At 36.6% G+C, this 19521-nt stretch overlaps 1 protein-coding gene across 4 annotated transcripts in view; it reads left to right on the plus strand.

The window, feature by feature from the left end:
* PDE9A (phosphodiesterase 9A) overlaps positions 1-18972 on the plus strand; it is an 82213-nt gene extending 63241 nt beyond the window's left edge. For 3 of the 4 annotated variants that reach the window (XM_014063945.2, XM_087721702.1, XM_014063954.2), the window contains 9 exons: positions 963-1067; positions 3569-3651; positions 5982-6138; positions 7932-8045; positions 8891-8995; positions 11862-11990; positions 12482-12598; positions 15848-15918; positions 17639-18972. In XM_014063945.2, the coding sequence (XP_013919420.2) occupies positions 963-1067; positions 3569-3651; positions 5982-6138; positions 7932-8045; positions 8891-8995; positions 11862-11990; positions 12482-12598; positions 15848-15898 (861 nt within the window). In that variant the 3' untranslated portion in view covers positions 15899-15918; positions 17639-18972. The remainder of the gene's footprint in view (positions 1-962; positions 1068-3568; positions 3652-5981; positions 6139-7931; positions 8046-8890; positions 8996-11861; positions 11991-12481; positions 12599-15847; positions 15919-17638) is intronic. The other variant, XM_087721701.1, reaches the window with a different exon arrangement.
* The last annotated feature ends 549 nt before the right edge of the window (positions 18973-19521 follow it).

Below are 19521 nucleotides of genomic sequence, written 5' to 3' on the forward strand. Positions count from 1 at the left end.
AAGCCCATAAAAAACTGAATTGAATGAGCTATTAAATGTTAAATTTGTTTCGGTTGAAACTTTGAGAATGAATTTGGAAACTGTGTTGAAAAATCTGGAAAATCGAACGGAACTGTTTGAAGATTTGTTGTGTTCTTATCCACCTCGTTTGAATGCTGTTCGAAGGGCTAATGGTGGTCATACTGACTATTAAATCGTGTCAATAAACTCAGTTTTTGATGGGCTTTCGAATGGCGTATGAATTATTTGTGTTGTTATTACAAGTGTTGCTGTGACCCCCTAGGAAAAGGTTATGCCCCGCCCTGTATGGTGTAGTTAATGATATTGGTGCAAATTTTTGTCTTGTTTTTATTTTCAGCTCTTAATGGTATTCTGGTATTCTATTTCTTACCCCTTTTCTATACTATATAATATTGCTTAACCCAAAATGGAGTACAGTAGTAGAATGGGATTATATCCACACTGTATATATCCAGGACAATTTTGGGGACTCAAAATGTTTATTATAATCACATCATCAGTACTTGGTGATTGACCTTTTTCAGGATAATTCTGCATGTCAGCCACTCCCAGAAACAGGTGGTTTATATTTTTTCCTTTCCACATAACTGCATTTATTTTACAAACTATAGATATACATGCCAATATTTCCAGTGTTTCTATCTGGCCAATTCTCTGACCTTGTTAAGCAATTCTCTGACTTATACCAGAGATCAGCCGACTGTTATTAAGTAGAAATGGAATATGACCCAAATAATGAGTGGAAACAAGCCTGTATGTAGTAATAATGCAAACAAAACAGATTATTTTGTGTTTTATCTTTTTTCAAAGTACAAACATAGAGTAATTATAAAATTGTAATATTCTAGAATCTAAAAGGAGAGAATAACGGCACCAAAGGATTGGTTATTTAGTGCTACATGCTTGTTTTCTTTATCAGTTTTTCCTCTTTATTTTTATAGCTGTGTATTCATGACAATTACAGAAACAATCCATTCCATAATTTTCGACATTGCTTCTGTGTTACCCAGATGATGTACAGCATGATCTCACTCTGCAATCTCCAGGTGTGTCTTTTATTCTCCACTTTTATTCTCTCTTCAGCTCTCCTATCAGAAGACTGCATAAAACATCATTAAATCCATGGCTTTTTAAAATACTTTTTTCCCTACAACAGTATTTTGTTAACCTAATATTGAAAGGCTTAATGCAGAGTATCTCTTTACACATCCCTGGGATTTTGCTGAGAATTACTGATCCCAAGGTCACTTTAGTGTGTAACGTTTTTTGTATTTAAGTGAAGAATTGAAAGCTCTAGTGAAAAGGAGATGGTTAATAGCCCTGGCAGTTTCTTAATCTCCAAGAGACATAGGAAACTGCCTTATATTGTGTCAGACTCAGATCAGTGGTCCTTCTAGCCAATATTGTCAACATTGATTGGCAGCAGGAGTTCAAACAGGAGGCCTATCTGGAGACTGGAGGTGCCAAGAATCCACCTTCAGATCTCCAGCCTCCAAAGCATGTTCCTTAATCCTGAGTCACAGCCACTCTGATGCATAAATCAGCAATGGCTCAAGAAGAACCACAGGTTAACACATTGATGATGCCTCCTACAAAATATAAACCAACTTAGATGAAACCTTTGTCCTGTTTTTTACATTAAAAAAACCAAGCCTGAAATTCAAACTTAAGAGAAGTTAAGCCTCGCCATGCAAGTTTCCTAATGACCTCCCACCTTACCCCCACCCCACTTAAAAGTGGAAATGCTATAGCTTTAATGTTTCTTTGACTTACGGAAGAGAAAACCAAAGTATCTTGGCTTCCTCTTTCATCTAAATTCAGAGTGGGCCAAACTGCTTGAACTACTTCTTGTGCCATTCTCTTGCACCATTTCCAACACAGTGCCCTCCAGTTGTGATAGGCAATAACATCTAGAATTCCTAATTTACTAACACCAAATTACTCAACATTCTCTGATTGTGTCTCAAAACTGTCAGGCTCAGCGCCAAAAGAGAATTACTTTTGCCTTAAGAAGCAGGTGGGAAGAAAGAGGTGCTGCCTGATTCAGTCCTGGCCATTCTAGTTGGGGATGGATTTTCTAGTTCATCTCACACTACACACTATCTTAAGGAGTTGCCCCTTTCTAGTCTAAATGGTACAGGTAGTGCTCAACGTATGACCACAATTGAGTCCAACATTTCTATTGATAAAGGAAACATTTGTTAAGTGAAATTTGCTCCATTTTATTACCTTTCTTGCCACATTTAAGTGAAGAGCTGTGGTGGCACAATGGTTAGAATACAGTACTGCAGGCTACTTCTGCTGACTACCAGCTGCCTGCAATTTGGCAGTTAGAATCTCACCAGGCTCAAGGTTAACTCAGTCTTCCATCCTTCCAAGGTCGGTAAAATGAGGAGCCAGATTGTTGGGGGCAACATGCTGACTCTGTTAAACCGCTTATAGAGGGCAGTAAAGCACTATGAAGCAGTATATAAATTTAAGTGCTATTGCTATCACTGCAGTTGTTAAATTAGTAACACGATTGTTAATTAAATCTGGCTTCATTTACTTTGCTTGTCAAAAGGTCGAAAAGGTGATCGTATGACTCCGGGACACTGCAACAGTCATAAATATGAGCTATTTGCCAAGCATCTAAATTTTGATCACATGACCATGGGGCTGCCACAACAGTCATAAGTATGAAAAATGATCCTAAGTCACTTTTTTTCCATTTTCACATCGAACAATCACTAAATGAACTGTTGTAAGTTGAGGACTATCTAGTCAAGAATGTTACCCCAAATATGTAGAACTCATATTTTCATACAGAAGTTAATCATGTCCATTATATTTGTGGGCATAGATATGCAACTTGAGTGGCCAATACAAGAACAATTGTGTTATCAGATGAGACTTTTGTCACACAGTTGCCATGTTTATTCATGGAATTTAATAATTGGTTCATATGTTCTTATTTTCCCAGTTGCAACACTTCCATATTTTCCCATTACTTTTTTTCTCACCATCCTTCCTGCCCCCCACCCCCGAAAAAAACCTTTAAAAAGAAAAGAAATAAAAGCTGATCAAGACTTTTGACTGATAGGACAAGTATAATACAAGGCAAGCTAATTAATGATATTGTCTATTTGAAACAAGAGGAATTTCTTGTGTAATCCCAAATTATTTTCTCAAGCAAGTAGCAGAATTTTTTTTTAAAGTCCCCCAGTGCTAAAGTACTAAAATAAATGTCTTTCTTAACTAATATCAATCCTGGCACAGCATATTGCAAGCTGAGAAACCTTTGCATTTAAATAAAATTTATCCACGATTAAGCAGATCCAACGTTTCCTCTCCAACTTGTTGTTCATTACACATCACTGCCAGACTTGGATGATTTGCTAGACTGTCATGCCAGAAAAAGGATCTTTAAACTTGCTACAATAAATGTAGCCACTAAGTGTTGACTTAATCTTGTTTTATGTTATTTTTCTTATATTTAAGTGTACTTCTGTTGTTGAAAAAGCTGTATAAAATTATAAGACTGTATTTTCTCTCTTTTCTCTTTTAGGCAAAGATTTCCAGAATGGATATCTTAATGCTAATGACAGCATCAGTGTGTCATGATCTGGATCACCCAGGATATAATAACACGTATGTATTATTTTGGAAGAGAATTAAAGGTGTATAGCATCTGCTTAGAGAAATGGAATATAATTGAAAGTAGCATGTTAAACATGGGTCTATGACAATTCTTCACGTACAACTCACGACAGCCAACTTGCCATGACCAACTCATCGTAGGACAACGCATTGCAGGACAAGAGTTATACTAACATCAAAGAAATGGTGGAATGAAATCATTAAAGAAAGGATGAAAAAGGAGACACAGAATGAAATGTGAATGACAAAAATTAAAATAATTATTTATTTTAAATAATTAAATTGAATTGTTAAATTGTCCTGAAGCAAGTTGTCCCAAGGTGAGTTGGCTGTGGCGAGTTGCCCCTTATGCAACATCCTTTTGCAGGAATTTCATCATGAGATCTTCCACCCAATTCCTGAGAATGCTGGCCCAAGACATTAGTGGAATAGAAATTTGCACTGCCTAAAGTGAAATGTATAATACTAAAGGCTGTAGTTATTATTTTGGCACCAGGGGAAAGAAAAAAAATTAAAAATAAAAAATCTTTCACCTTGCTTTGCAAAAAATATAGTGATAATACACTAAATTGTGTTCTTTCATTGTCTTTCTGTAGTACATGGTGCCTAAGAATCTTACATCACTCAGCTGCCTGGTAAATATACACAGAATATTAATTTCAGGCTATTTACATTAGCAGGATATAATAATCTGCTGGAGTATAAGAATTAAGCAAATTAGAGTAGCCACTAGAACATCTTTTAAAAAAGGAAGTTAATCAAACCCCAAATGGGACCACATGGCCAAATCAGGATTTTTTTTTCCATAATATGTGTGTACATCTTTATTAGATCTGGGAAAAATAAACGTGATCTATTTTGGCCCTTGGCTTCAAACATGTTTTTTAAAGCTGTGCGGTAATGTATTTATAGAAGTATGTGTCACTCTATATGTACGGGTAAGAAATGTATTTTAAGAAAAAATCTTGCAGAAGGAACTAACATCTTACAATTGGTTTGCATTAAAAAAGCATCCGAACAGACAACGCATGATGACTGTATCTTTGGGCACATATCTTTATAGAATTATAAAGATTAATAACAAAAATGTTAACATATTGCAATTTTGTAAATAAATGGCATTGAAATGGTTGATTGGATTGTAAAAAGATGAAGGAACATTGCAAAAATGAAACAGAACACATCCCACTGTAGCTTCTAAATTAGCTATATATTTAATGGATGAGGATATTGAATATGTACTGTAAACATTTTGCCTCCCGAGTACAACAGCAGCAAAATTAAATTGAGAGAAGTGAAGAGATGGCATTTGGACGAGAGGCAGCAACCTGAACTTAAAGGGAAATTGTATCAGAAGGTGAACGTTAGTGAATGCCAGAACCACATTTCTATTTCCATGTGATTCCTTGAATCTTTCTGCAAAACATTCCTAGGACACTTCTTGGCACTATATATGATTTAATAGCTTATGATTATGTCCTGTATCTCTTTTTTCCCCTTCAAAAAGATTGTGGGTTTTTAAAAAAAACAATAATTCCTACTTCAAGAGAGATCTGAAACAGATATAATACTAAAACCCAGTAGAACTGACTGCCCACTAGATCTTTTACTCTCTTCTCATATTGGTCCTTTCCTGTGTATATATTGTTTTAAAAGCTATCAGAAACTCAAAGGTAGAAAACTGAAAGCTTAAAATAAAGAATATGTATTGGAATAAATAGAGATATAACTAAATGCTATAGTTCAAGATCTAAGGGAACACTAATTCCCAACATAAAAGAATAAAAGTATATGCCATCATGCACAGACACACATAGATAAAACTTGGTTATTTTTGCTACAGAGTTTCCATTGCAGGATTTAGTTTATTAAGCAATTTCCTCTTTGCAGTCATAACTGCTATAGCAGTAGAGTATGCAAAACTGCACTTTAAATACACGTGTCTACCTTTTTGTTACATCCAGTTTCAAACTATGTGATTCTAATCCAAACCTGATGTGTACAGAAAACCATTTGGACTTTATGGCTTTCCTGTTTCCCTTCTTTCACTGCATCCATCAGTATTACTTCCAAAGTCTTAAGAGCCACCATGAAGACCAAGGATGCTGTTGTGGTATGGAATGGAGAGCAGAAGAGAGGAAACCCACAAGAGCATATGCCATATGAGATGCATTAAGTTTTGAGCTTTTTTTTCATATCTTTTCACATTCTGTTTTCTACATTTCAACTGGAATTTATTATTTCCCAGTTCCTTGTTTTTATTTCATTGTAGAAATAAACTAATTTAGCACATTTCTGTTTATGCCTTTGGTTTATTTCAGGTACCAGATCAATGCACGAACAGAGCTAGCTGTGCGCTACAATGATATTTCCCCACTAGAGAATCATCACTGTGCAGTGACTTTCCAGATCCTTGCACAGGCAGAATGCAACATTTTATCCAATCTTGATAATGAACAGTTCAAACGGATCAGACAGGTATGGGTCCAAATGTATGGTTGGGGTTCACAGAGAACTGCAACTGAATTCAACTGGTATGTCTCAGGATTAAGAAGACTGTGTCACTCAAAATTATGTTTAACTACAATGCTCTAAATTCTTATTGACCAGGCTTGATGTTTATGAAGATTCTCAGTCATCCAGGTCAGTTGTCCCACAGGTGCTTTTTCAAGAGGCAACTGGACTTTCTTGTTTTTCTTTGAAGATGTTTCACTTCTCATCCAAGAAGCTTCTTCAGCTCTTGGATGAGAAGCGAAACATCTTCAAAGAAAAACAAAGTCCAGTTGCCTCTTGAAAAAGCACCTTTGGGATGGCCAGGCATGATGTTAGACATACATTATATAGATGGCCAGGGATTCCCTCAAATGTTATCTCCATGGGTTGAAAATTTGAGAGTTTAACATCTAAGCCTTTTCTACTGAAATGTCTCGAGTGCTCTCTGAAACATATGAAACAGAAAGAGGACTAGATCTTTGAGTATGCCAAGAGTAACATTAATTAAAAAGTTTTCAAAGTCTAGAGCTAGAAAGTAAAACATAGCAAGAAATCCAGTTTGGTCTAATGGTTAAGGTATCTAGATAGTGGGAGACCATGAGTTCTAGTCCTGTCTTAGCATAAAAGCCAGCTGGGTGATTTTGGACCACCACTACCCCGGTCCCTCCAGGATTGCTGTTATGGGAAAAGTAGGAGGAGGATAGTGAAGGTTCATTCTCCAAGCTTGTGGGTAGGTTCCGAGAATGAATATTCACCCTCATCATACACCTGAGCTACAGATATTCGCCACTATTTCAAAGGAAGATAGCGTGATGAATATGTTCGCCACCCTGAGTTACTGGTAAAAATAATAATCAAGGGATGGTGCAGAGCCCATGATTAGGAGCAGGTGGGATAAAATAAAATGAAATAAAATAATATTCTCCTGGGAATCTTTGATAATCAGCATCTCTCATTTGAGAAATTCAATAGCAGCAGCATCAACAGTCAAACCTAATGAAATAAGTACCTCATAGACAAGCTGGTGCCTTTCAATTAGATTAGATACAATACACATCATCCTTAGTTATCATAGTAGAAATAATTCTTAGTAATAGTTGTGTAGCTTAACACAACTAGAAAATGGCACCAATTTGGTGAAGGATATTGTAGCTATATTAGGAAAAATATTATAGTTTTTTATATTAATATATTTAACTGATTTTATTGCAAGTTTTGTTTTTTGGTAAAAGTCCTAAGGAAAGAGAAGAGGTATAACATAGCACAGTGTAACATAACATAACACACATTAGTTTTTTTTTAAATCACATTATGCTTTAAATCACAGAACAATGTAAAAAAAAAACATGTTATGCTATGCAGATTCTTGATGTTTTGTTAAAGCAGTTCTCAGTTCATGCAGAAGCACTAAAGCTAGATCAACCCGCCCGCCATGAAGAAAAGGGGGAAACATACATGTACATGTTTCCCCTTGTGTGGCTAATAGAAATTGCAAGATACTTGTACTTAACATCGTGATTATAGAACTGATCCAGATTTGCCTTCCATAGCTCATTAAAAAAAGATGAATAGCTCATTTAAATAAAGATAATGAGCTCATAGCTCCTTAAAAAAATTCCTAGCATAGAGTTTCAGCAAAATTCTGTCCTGTTTTTCCGCAAAATTGCTTCCTTCTTCAGAATATCTCATGTCCAAAAAGGGGGGAAATACATGGAAAGGTAAAATAGGTCTACTTCAAGAAACATAAACTGTTTCTTCTTTTTTCTTAAACAATATAGGGAATAATTACATTAATCCTAGCAACAGACATGGCACAGCATGCTGAAATATTGGATTCTTTCAAAGAAATCTTAAATGACTTTGCCTATTCAAATGAGGAACATGTAACTCAGGTAAGATGCTTTTCTTTCTTTATTTGCATTTAGCTTTTATTCAGATGGAAAGGATTCTCCAACCCGGCTTAAATATCAATAAAAAGATACCACCTTGCTTTCAGGATCGGGCAACCTGACATCCTTTTCTGGATTCCTGGAACCTCCATACGTACATCCAAAAACTTCAGTCTTCTGGTTTCTTATAATTTAGAGATGGAAAAATGCATGAAAAATGCTTAGCAGGCCTTAAAGCTGAACTTTTCCATTAATCATTTATAGCATCCTTGGAATAGCTTGGCAACCACAGTTCCCATGAAGCTGACCTTGTCTCATTCTGGGCCAGGAATAATAATATAACTATTTCAGAGCAATCCTACCTATGTATGGTGAATCTGTGACCCTTCAGATTATTGTGAGCCGCCAGCTTTCCACAGCCCTGCATTGGCTGTGCTTGTTTAAACTTCTGGGAGTTATAGTAGTAGAACCTCTTGTAGACCATACAATTTCCATTTATTGTCCATGTTCAAAATGCTGAACTCCAAATCATCATTTTGTGGAATATCGGTTTTTATCACTTTAATTTCTACAGTGAACAAGAAAGCAGGTGAGTTGAGGACAGGCTGCCTTGGCTTGGTGGATATGTAAGCATATGTTTTACTCTTTGCAAAAGAGGGGCAGGCAACTAGAACAAAGGGCCCCCCTCCTGTTATACAGTACAGGGATCATTACAGAGAGTCCATTGTTTCAAACAAATCTTGTTGGTTCTAGTAATAATTTCTCTGCTGACTTTCCACAACAAAGTGTAAGAAACACTGGCAAATAAAATAAAGATCTCACATTGTAAACTGATTTGCTGCTTTCAGTTGAAGATGATATTGATCAAGTGCTGTGATATCTCCAACGAAGTTCGCCCAAAGGAAATAGCAGAACCATGGGTGGACTGCTTATTGGAAGAATATTTTATGCAGGTAAAAAGATACACAATTATCACCATAATAATTTATATTTTTAAATCCCATCTGAAGTCTATTCAATAACAATGCTGCCATGCTAGAATCACAGGACTGGTTCTGTTATAAAGCATAATTAGAAAGTGGTAGTGGATACCAGAAAAGTGGAAAACCGCATAGGCAATCCCCACACAAGCTCCCTTTCACATAAGAATCTGCAAGCTCAACTTGTCTTTCCCATCGTACCAAAACCTAGCTAGCTTCCCTCTAGGGTGGACAGTATAAGTTGTGTTCTGGTTATTGCTACACAAAGATTCAGCAGCCAGGCTGATTGCCTTCTGCACATAGATGATGAAGTAGGAGGTTTGGGACATCATTTTGTCTTTTGTTTCTACAAAAAAAAATATGTTGGACTGATTCTGTGGATCCACTATGTTGAAAAAATACTTTCAATAAGATTTGTGTCTAACTGTAGATTGCTGCAGTTTGCAACTAGAAAGATGATAATAGCCAAATAGGGTAAATGTTAATAGAAAGTTGCTGCTTCTCTCTTGAGAATTGTTTCTGCCAAGTCAGCTCAGCATATATATATATTTTGAAAGAAACTCAAGCAGGTCAGATTTGAGGCAATAGAAAGCACAGCTAAGGAAGCCTAAGTGGGTCAAGTGGTAGATGCTGAATTACATGACTCAGTGAATCAGTGAAATAATGTTAAGAGAAAGAAAGGAAAGTCTAGTAGTTTTTAATAGAATAGTCAAGTTATTTCGGAAAGATCACTTTAGTAGACCTCTCTTTTGGAGGCAATTGTAGGTAGCAATAGGTAAATATAAAGGAATGGCTTGTTTGCCAAAGATTAGGCTGTCACAGTGATGTACATCAAGTAAAGTTTGTTAGTGACTGAGAACAGAAAAGAGGAAGAAGAGTTGGAGGCTTTTTTTAAATTTAAGATCTTTCCCTTATTGGAAAATAACTAATTTTGACCAACAATTTCATGTCAATGTTTATCTGTATGTCTGCCTGCTGTCTATAAACACAGAAACATTTATACATACTGTAATATAAATGTATACTATAAGATCAGAAAAGAATAGCAGCTCATGAGAGATTAGATCTTCTTTCAATTAATCTGCATCACCTGTATATTGATGCACAGTACTTTGGATGTGGAGTTAATTTTCCCCTTTTATTTTGAAGAAAAAAACTGATGCAGGGCCTAATTTAGTATCTCTCTCTCATTTGGAGGTAGGTATACATCAGTCTCCTATTTTAAAAAATCGAGACATACATGAGTAACAGTCAGAGATAATTCCAGGGGGCAAATTATTCATCCATAGGAAAGGGTTAGGTCACTCTTCTCTACATTACACGTTTCCAGTCCAGGTACAGTGGGACCTCAGATCACAAATGGCTCAGACCATAACCAAATTGGGTTCCAACCAAAAAATTCACAATTTTTTTTATTCTGGTTGTGAACACATACTCGGGTGGCGATCAAATGCGGTGTAAGTGTTCCAAATACCATGTAAAATTAAATCAGAGTCGAAGCCAAACTATGCTTAAAGTTCCAATTTAATAAAGCAGGCATGTTGGCATAGTGCTATGCGATTCCGACTCTGGAAGTTACATCAGAATCCCACCCAGTTAAAAGTTCATGATCATGTCCCCACACCCAGAGTCCATCACATGGTCCAATCTTCTTCCATGCTGGTGTCTACGCCTAACTGCTTCCGGTCAGGTGTAAAGGTTTGGGAGACAAAAAATGACCTTGAGCTTCTAGGAAGGAATTTTTTATTTTGAAAACAGCACATTCTACCCTTTGCTAAATCCCCCCCCCCCTTAATAAGAATGTGGCAGGCCAAAGATTTTAAAGGAACCGCTGCAGGCCTGACATGCGGCTTCAGCTGATTTCCCCTTCCGTGCCATTTTTCTTTAAGTGCCAAATTTCCTGTTGTATGTTAGGGACCCACGCTGAATGCCACCCCACACACCCTTTTCGTCCAGGAATTGGCTCTATCTCAAACTACCAGAGCAATCCACACACCTTTTGTACTGTTAATAGGGAACCGAATGGCCAATTAGGAAGACAAAAGGTGGGAAAAGATAACAAAAGATAAACACTGCCAGAAAGGAATCTGTCTGTTGTAGGAAAATGTAAATCTAAGTTAGGGTATATGACTGAGTTTTGCAATGTAGTTAGATTATATGACTAGAGTAATTAGAATACTAAGAACTAAGACTTTTGTGGGTATAAGAAAGGACACCGCATCGTCTCATGCTTTGTAGAACTTTCCTCCTATGTCTCTTGTGCATGTGCTTGGAATTTCTTACCCAGAACTTTAACTTTGATCAAAGAATAAAGTCTGTTTTCTTTGGTTTTCAGGCCTCCGTTTAAGTCTTTGTTTTGATTCATTTTTGGCTTAAGCGTGTTGCCAGACTTTACATTTTTGTTATTAAAGAATTTTACTATTACACTATGAGTTCTATGGCATAATTAACTATTTTTGTGCTTTAAAATCTTTTTTAAAAAATGAATATATAGTTCGTAAGGATCTGGAACGGACTGATTGTATTTACATAAAATCCAGTGGGAAAATTAGATTCAGGTCACGACCAAATCCGGTTGCAATCAAGGTTATGGAACTAATTGTGGTCGTGACCCGAGGTCCCATTGTATGATAGATATTTCGGAGATATTTATGAAACAGTTATCAGTTGGGACTCTTGTTCTGAAACTATACTTCTTCTCTGGTTGAGCAGCAATTAGGAATTTCTGCTTGGGCTAAAAGGCAGGTTACATAAGTGGCATTAAATATTGAACTAAAATATATAAATGATATGGTTTGTGTATTAACATTCCTATGACACATTGTTATATTTGTTGTAGAGTGACCGGGAAAAGTCTGAAGGCCTTCCAGTGGCATCTTTTATGGACCGAGACAAAGTGACAAAACCAACAGCACAGATTGGCTTCCTCAAATTTGTTCTTATTCCAATGTTTGAAACTGTAACAAGGGTAAGGGACTTGGAATATATAATCAAACCCCATTTGACCAACTAAAATGGTGTCCTCATTTAATAGAACAATTTATCTTTTTTTAATTAATATTTTTTTCCTCAGGCTTTTGTAAAATACAGGTGTCCATTTCCCACAATCCTAGTCCCAATCCTTCTCCATCATATACATTATAATAGCAATAGCAATAGCAGTTAGACTTATATACCGCTTCATAGGGCTTTCAGCCCTCTCTAAGTGGTTTACAGAGTCAGCATATCGCCCCCACAGTCTGGGTCCTCATTTCACCCACCTCGGAAGGATGGAAGGCTGAGTCAACCTTGAGCCGATGAGATTAGAACCGCTGAACTGCAGATAACAGTCAGCTGAAGTGGCCTGCAGTACTGCACCCTAAACACTGCGCCACCTCGGCTCCCGAGGCTATAATGTTAGCATATTTTTTAAATCAGTGATAATCAACACTGTTACCTTTTCTTTCTCCATTATATTAGCTTTTTCCAGAAATTGAAGACGTAATGCTCCAGCCACTTTGGGAATCCAAAGATCGCTATGAGGAGCTGAAACAAATAGATGATGCTATGAAAGAGGTCAGGACAGCACCTTCTCAGGTATTTCTTTATCTTATTTGTATCCCACTTCTCTTCTAACCAGCTTTCTTTAGTCTGCCTGCACTTAAAACATTAGAAAAATATCTGAAGTATTTCTTTCTCTGACTTATTCTTTAAAAAAGCAGGTTAGTTTGCTTTTCCAAACATTATTCAACCAATGTTTATGTGTGAATGGATATGTGTGATAGTCACTATTTTGCTCCTATGATGTCCTAGAAAAAGGTATATTTCAAGCATAGTGAAGAGTGCAAAATGGTGATTAGGGCTGCCAACATAGGTTATGCTGCTATAGCACACGGGGGGGGTGGGGGGACGACGACACATTCCTGTATATTGTGCAGATTTCTTTTTAATGCTATTCTAGTATGTTTCATCTCTATGAAACATTTGGAGAGTTATTTTCTTCCCCAAAGACAAATAAGTAGAAATTTACCTGTCCACAAATATTCTGGAGGCTCTAACGGCCCTTTTTTTCTCTAGTTTTGCTTACCGCGCCAAGTATTGCTTCTGTTGGTTCTCAGTTATGGCTCCTCTGTTAATTGTCTTCAACACAGATTTTAGAAAGTGCTAAATTATATACTGTATACTTGGCTTTCAAACACCAATGCTTGGCAAATGGTTCCTAGATAGCTCTAAAGCAAGGGTGTCAAACTCAAGGGCCAGGTGCTGGATCCGGCCCACGGGCTGCTTAGGTCTGGCCCAGAAACAGCAAAGGACTTGCCCGTGGTGTCTCTTTCAGCAAAAACAGAGCTTGGGAGGACTGCAAATGCCCTCCCAAGCTCCTTTTTTGCTGGCAAAGGGTTGCAAGAAGCCATTGCAGCTGAAAACGGAGCTTGGGAGCCCGTTTTCGCCGACAGGGCTCTTGGGCCACCACAGGCGGCCCTGACACAAGTGATGTCAAGTAGGCCATGCTCCCAGCCCCCCCAGGTCAAACACAACCCTGATGAAATTGAGTTTGACACCCCTGCTCTAAAGTATACTCCCATTCTTCTCACCCAATTCAAATAATGTTAAAATTATGAAATCTTATTAGATCTTGCCAGCCTATTTCATCAGTTTCTGATGAGCTTTGGCCATGATTTTATTAGACATCTGGTTCTTCATGTGAGATCACATGAAGCTGCTAATTATCTGTCTGCCGATTAACAATTTCAATATATTTGGTAGCTCAGTTCCCTAATGGCAATTATATAAATCCAAGATTCAGTAGGCAATATGTGTAATAACCAAGTATTATCTCCCTTGAGTCAAGCTCAACTCTAGCTGATTGAATGGGCATGTCCATTCTGTATTCTTGCCACTGCCCTCCCTTTATTTTTGACCTCCCAGTCCACTTTGCAGTCTTGGCCTTTATATTCAAATTTATTCCATCCCTACAATTCACATTTCTTCTTGGCTTTGAAGCAAACTTCTATTTTAAAAAGCCTTATTTTCTACTCTCTGGTTGCGAAGGAGGACATGAATGATATCAACTGTGTAACCTGTATGATTTATTTTTGTTTCTATGTGCTGATCTGTGTGGGAGACAGTGACTAATATCTAGAAGGTCTATGGTCTGTCCACTCTGGAGGTTGTTTGAAATGACAGCTATAGTTCCTGTGAACCATATTTTATGTTGTGCATCAGAAAGCTGAGCAGGCTATAGTCTTCCTCCCAATAAGATAAAGTTCATTTTAACTGGCTGTTCCTTCAAACTGAATAATGAAACAATGGGAACATTAACACAAAGTAGATTTCTGTGATGACCAGTGAAGCCAGCCTACTAATCAAATAGGCTTGCAGACGTTATATCCCACTTCTACCAGCATACTTAAAAGGCAGCATTTTGCTTAGGTGGCTAAAAATTCTTAGCAGGCAAATAAAATAAAGGCTAAAGATTTTTCTACAACATTGTACAGGGCAACATACATGGTCTTTCCAATTTGTTGTTCTAAGACTTTGGAACTCGTGCTAATAAAAATCAGGCTATTGTTCTTTCTGATTTTTGTTGCATTTTCTTGACTTTCAACTTTCCTAATTTTTTTCTTAATCCTCACTTATGTTTAAGACTGAATCTTTCTGGAGAAAATTCTCCATTTTTTTATTTCATAAGGAAACTCCTCTTGGTGAGAGTCACAAAACATAGGACAAAAGTTTAATAACATTTGTAGTTCTAATTATTTAGTTACATGGCTTCTGGCCTGATTTCCTTATTTACCTAAGTAGTTACTGTAGATTTAGTTCAGTGCTATTCTCAAAGCAGTCCATTAAAAAAAAAAAAACACCCACCACATGAAAATGTACTTTGTGTTTTGGGGGCACTTTAACCTCCAATTAATAAATCATCATGTTGACATCTTGCCAGAAAGACAACATTCCACATCTGTGGTTGCCCTTCTTTCTGAATTGCATTTGAGCAGACTTTGTGAAGTCACCTTGAAATTTGGTTTTAGGAAAGGATTCTGTACAGAAGTAGGAAACTTTGGGAAGCTGGTGGGAGAAAAAGGTTATAAGAATCCCGAAAAATGGAGTTGAAAGCTCCCTTTATCCTCTCTTCTCAAAACAATCTTTGCAGATTATCCAGTGATTTCCACTTTTTTAAGCAGTGTGCAATTAATCCATACAATTCACTTCCACTAGATGTAATGATGGCCCTTACCTAGAATATTTTAAAAGGGAGCAGGTAAAGTTCCAAAATGCCAGGATGTTGGATTGCTGTTAGCCATGATAACACCACTGAATGCCAGTTGCATCCTTTCTGTGAGATCTTATAAAAATTTGGGTCCACTGTATACAAGAAAAAGAATGCTGGGGCAGTTGTATAATTGATCTGATACAGTGGGCCTCTTGCAGTTTTTATGGGCATCTCTGATGCAAATATTATTCTCATTGTTGCATCTATTGGTCTACTTTAAACTCACTCAAAAAAATTTCAGACCAGGATAAAATGCAGGAGCATTGCAATCTTAATTAGAATGTCTGGCCCTACCCTGGATTTTGAGTTATCTTGATTATGAAACTCCCAGTAAGAAACAGTACATTTCTATGCAAAACCTACTGTATTTTTTTTTCTTAGCTGGAACACCTAACAATTGGAAATAAATACAAAGCTTATAATGACTTTGAAATAGTCCTTTGCAGGGACTACTCCATATATCTTTTTGGTCCACACATAGTAATAATTTTATGTGTGATATTTAATAACACAGTGGTTGAATGGTTGATTTGTGAAATGACATGCCTTTCAACAAACCAGTTACTTTATTTCAGTTTCAGAAGAAGAAGAATGAAAGTTTGACATGTGAAACCAGAGAGAAATGAAAAGCAAAGCACAAAGAAAGGTTACATATCAAAATAATTTCTACTTATTCTTCGAAAGCAAATATTTAATAGTCAAATCTTTGAAATATTTAAAATAGGAAAAAGTTGTACTAAAAGAATCCAGCCAATTTCATTGCACGCATACATACATATCTTCCTATCATGCTACAATATTAGATATATATATACAATATAAGCATTTTAATAAATATATTATAAATATAATTTTTAAATAAATATTAAAAAATAAAATATATACTAAAGACATAAGATAAGAAAAAAAGAGAAACTTAGTTAAATCTAATATAAGCCAACACCAGCTAAGACACCTCTTTCTATCTTTCTATCCTTGCAAATCATTGTTTCTATCGCCCATATACTGCTTTATACTTTACCTTTTGTATATATATTCAATTTTCCTAATCAGAAGTGCCTTGGGGAAAATCTCAGATTACCTTTTGTTTGGGTCAAATAATAGAGAATCAGTAACAAAAATAGTAAGCTGAGTAGTTTCTATAATTGGCTTATCAAAATGAAACTGTTGCAGCAAATATTATTGTAACAGTGCAGTTAAGAATGGAAGAAACCTAAAAGTCACAATCTAATGAAATACAAATAGGTACATTCAAGTCCCGCTGATGTCAGTGGAACCCAAATATATTTAATTATTTGCTTTAGCTATATTAGTATCAAAGGGCTTTAAAGCAGATTAGATATGACTTGTCTCTAGATATGCCAGTCTTTATCTTCTAGAAAGATAGTCATGCTGGCAGTGTAGAAGAGAGTTGTAGTCCAATAGTACTCTATTTTGACAAGGTTATATTGAGTCTGTTGCTTGGTCTACTTTAATCCTACTATTTCCTTAGTTAGTTGTATTATAGAGTTTATCCCCACAGCCATGTTACAGGCAGTCCTTGATTTATGACCAAAATTGAGCCCAGATTTCTGTTGCTCAGCATGACAGTTGTTAAATGAGTTTTGCCCCAATTTGCCATCTTTCTTGCTACAGTTGTTAAGCAAATCCTTGACGTTTTAAGTTAGTAACACAGTTGTTAAGTGAATTTAGCTTCCCCATTGACTTTGCTTGTCAGGTCGTAAAAAATGATCATATGACTCCAGAACAATGCAACTATCATAAATACATGCCAGTTGCCAAGCATCTGAATGTTGATCACGTGACCATGGGGATGCTGCAACTTGTCGCAAGTGTGAAAAGTGGTCATAAGTCATTTTTTCAGTGCTATTGTAATTTTGAATGGTTGCTCCGGTGACTGTGGCAGCAGCACAGTATACTTTGCACTGACGTTGTTGCAAGGCCCCATTTTTCCTCAATCAAAGTGGCATTGTCCTTACAATTGCAATGGGGAACGAAAAAAATTAAAGGGATTGGTGGATTCCAATGGGTTTCATCTGCTCTTCCACTAAGCATCAGGTTGGGGGTGGGAGGGGGGGCTCTTTAGTTGCCAGGTTTCTGATCCCACAGAGTAGTTCTATACAATGAGAGGCTTGGTGGGGAAAGAGTCAGCAGCCAATACCATCACTTCTCTTGCCAACTTTCTTTGTCCTAGGCTAGCAGACTGCCCCAGTAAATAATTTTCAATGGTCAGGGGAGTGGGAAAAGTGCACCTACAATAGCTTAAAATGGTCAAATGGGCTGGGAATGAGAAGCCAGTATTATGACAGCAGAGCAAACAGAGCCTTATTCTTTGAGCCTAATGATGTTTATATTTTTAATTTTAGCATTACAGTTGATAAAAAAAAGATCCTTTAGCGGTTTGGCAAGTTCATTGAAGCATTGTGGGATTATCCAGCACGGATCAAGAATGAAGCTGAATAATTAACACTACTCAAGCACTTTTCACATTCCTTTTCTAAAGACTAGTATTTTTCCTAATGGGTACAAATGTTAAAGTGCCACCATTGTTGCATACATTTTTTTAATTTTTAAAGTGGTCTTTTAAATAATATATTCTTATACCAAAACAAACAAATGGTTGTTGTAATTATTCGCTTTGTATATTTTATATGTGATTATTTTTAATGCATTGGGTGACTTTCTAGAAACGTTGGGATGTGTGTGTGTAATGAATTTATATGAAGAGTAATTTCAGAAATAGTTACAGTATAAAATAGGAACCAGATTCTGCCCCACTTTCTGCCTTCTTTCTGTCACTTTTCTCACATGTTTGACAAAACATCAATTTTAGCTAAGAAAACAGTTCTCTGCTTTACTGGTCAGCAGCTGTTTGCAACAGCTTGAGAGAATTGAAGCCTGGGGCTACCTCTCATTGCTTGTTCTTCATTCCATTTCCACAAATGCTGCTTTGTTACACTCATTTTTATAACTGAACTGTTCCCTCTAAAAACAGAGATTACGTCCGAGGAAATTAAGTGTGCAGTCTGCTATTTTCCCAGAAAGGCATGTGGCCTCCAGAAAGATTCCAAAACTTGTTGTCAAATGATCATTTTTAATGTGATTCCCAAAATATAAAATTATTAATTTTGTGGCTGTAATCCTATTAATAATTTATTTTAAATTCCATGGCATGTTAATTTCAACTACATTTTAAATCTAATCTAGTTTTTATTGTAGACTTGACCACTTTTTGGAATGTGATTCTTGGCAAACCATTGTAAGACCTGTCCTTAAATTCTGAAACAATCAAGATGCTGTTGATATCTGTGGCATTATTGACATGGGTTCAGCAACCCCATGAAGCCAGGGCATTGGGGCAGAGACCCAGAAGCCTAACCAGCAGATGAACAGAATCACCTTGTCATACAACAGTTCTGGCATTCTTCTCTTTAAAGTAAACTATTACAAATTACCAGTGAAAGAAGGATTTATCAAAACACAATTCAGCTGTTATTTCAGCATTTCTTCTACAGCAGCAATTGGGCAAAACCTAATTGGCTTAGCTAGTGAAATTCTCCAAAATACTGTATCATGAGGATCGGTCCTAGATCAGACACAAATCTTGGATATGGAAGGAGTCTAAAAATTATCTACCTGTGTTACTCAAAAGCTCAATAAGCTGTTTGGATAGAAAGAGAGATTGTATGGCAACCACCACTACACTAAGGTGACCAGATTTTCAGATTGGAAAAGAGGGACGCCCTTGACCGGGGGGGGGGGGGGGGGGCTTTATTAAAAAAAATTTTTTTTGTCAAAAGGTCACCCCAGGACACTGAAACCAGCATAAATATGAATCTGTTGCCAAACAAAATTTTGATCACGTGACCATGAGGATGCTACAACGGTCGCTAAGTGTGAAAAATGGTCGCAACGGTCGCTAAGTGTGAAAAATGGTCATCAGTCACTTTTTTCAATGCCATTGTATCTTCCTGATTATTAAAAGTGCAAATTCACTCAGTGTCAATCATGACTCCTGAGTCCATTTCAAAGTATTGTGCATAGAAATTTTAAAAATGGCTTGTTTCAATTTATTTTGGATAGAATCTTTTTTAAAATAGTTTAAGACAATTTAAAAAAAGAATCAACACAGAATAACACTATTTTAAAAAATCATATGCACAATAAATAAAATATTATTTTAAAATACATTAAAAAAATAAAAGAAAAAACCCAGCTCACTTACCAGCAGGCAGGCAGAGTCAGCAGA

The sequence above is a fragment of the Thamnophis sirtalis genome, unplaced genomic scaffold (genome assembly GCF_051295495.1).
Source record: "Thamnophis sirtalis isolate CommonGarterSnake01/CBP01778 unplaced genomic scaffold, rThaSir2_p1.2 scaffold_8, whole genome shotgun sequence".
In the NCBI taxonomy this organism is placed as follows: Eukaryota; Metazoa; Chordata; class Lepidosauria; order Squamata; family Natricidae; genus Thamnophis; species Thamnophis sirtalis.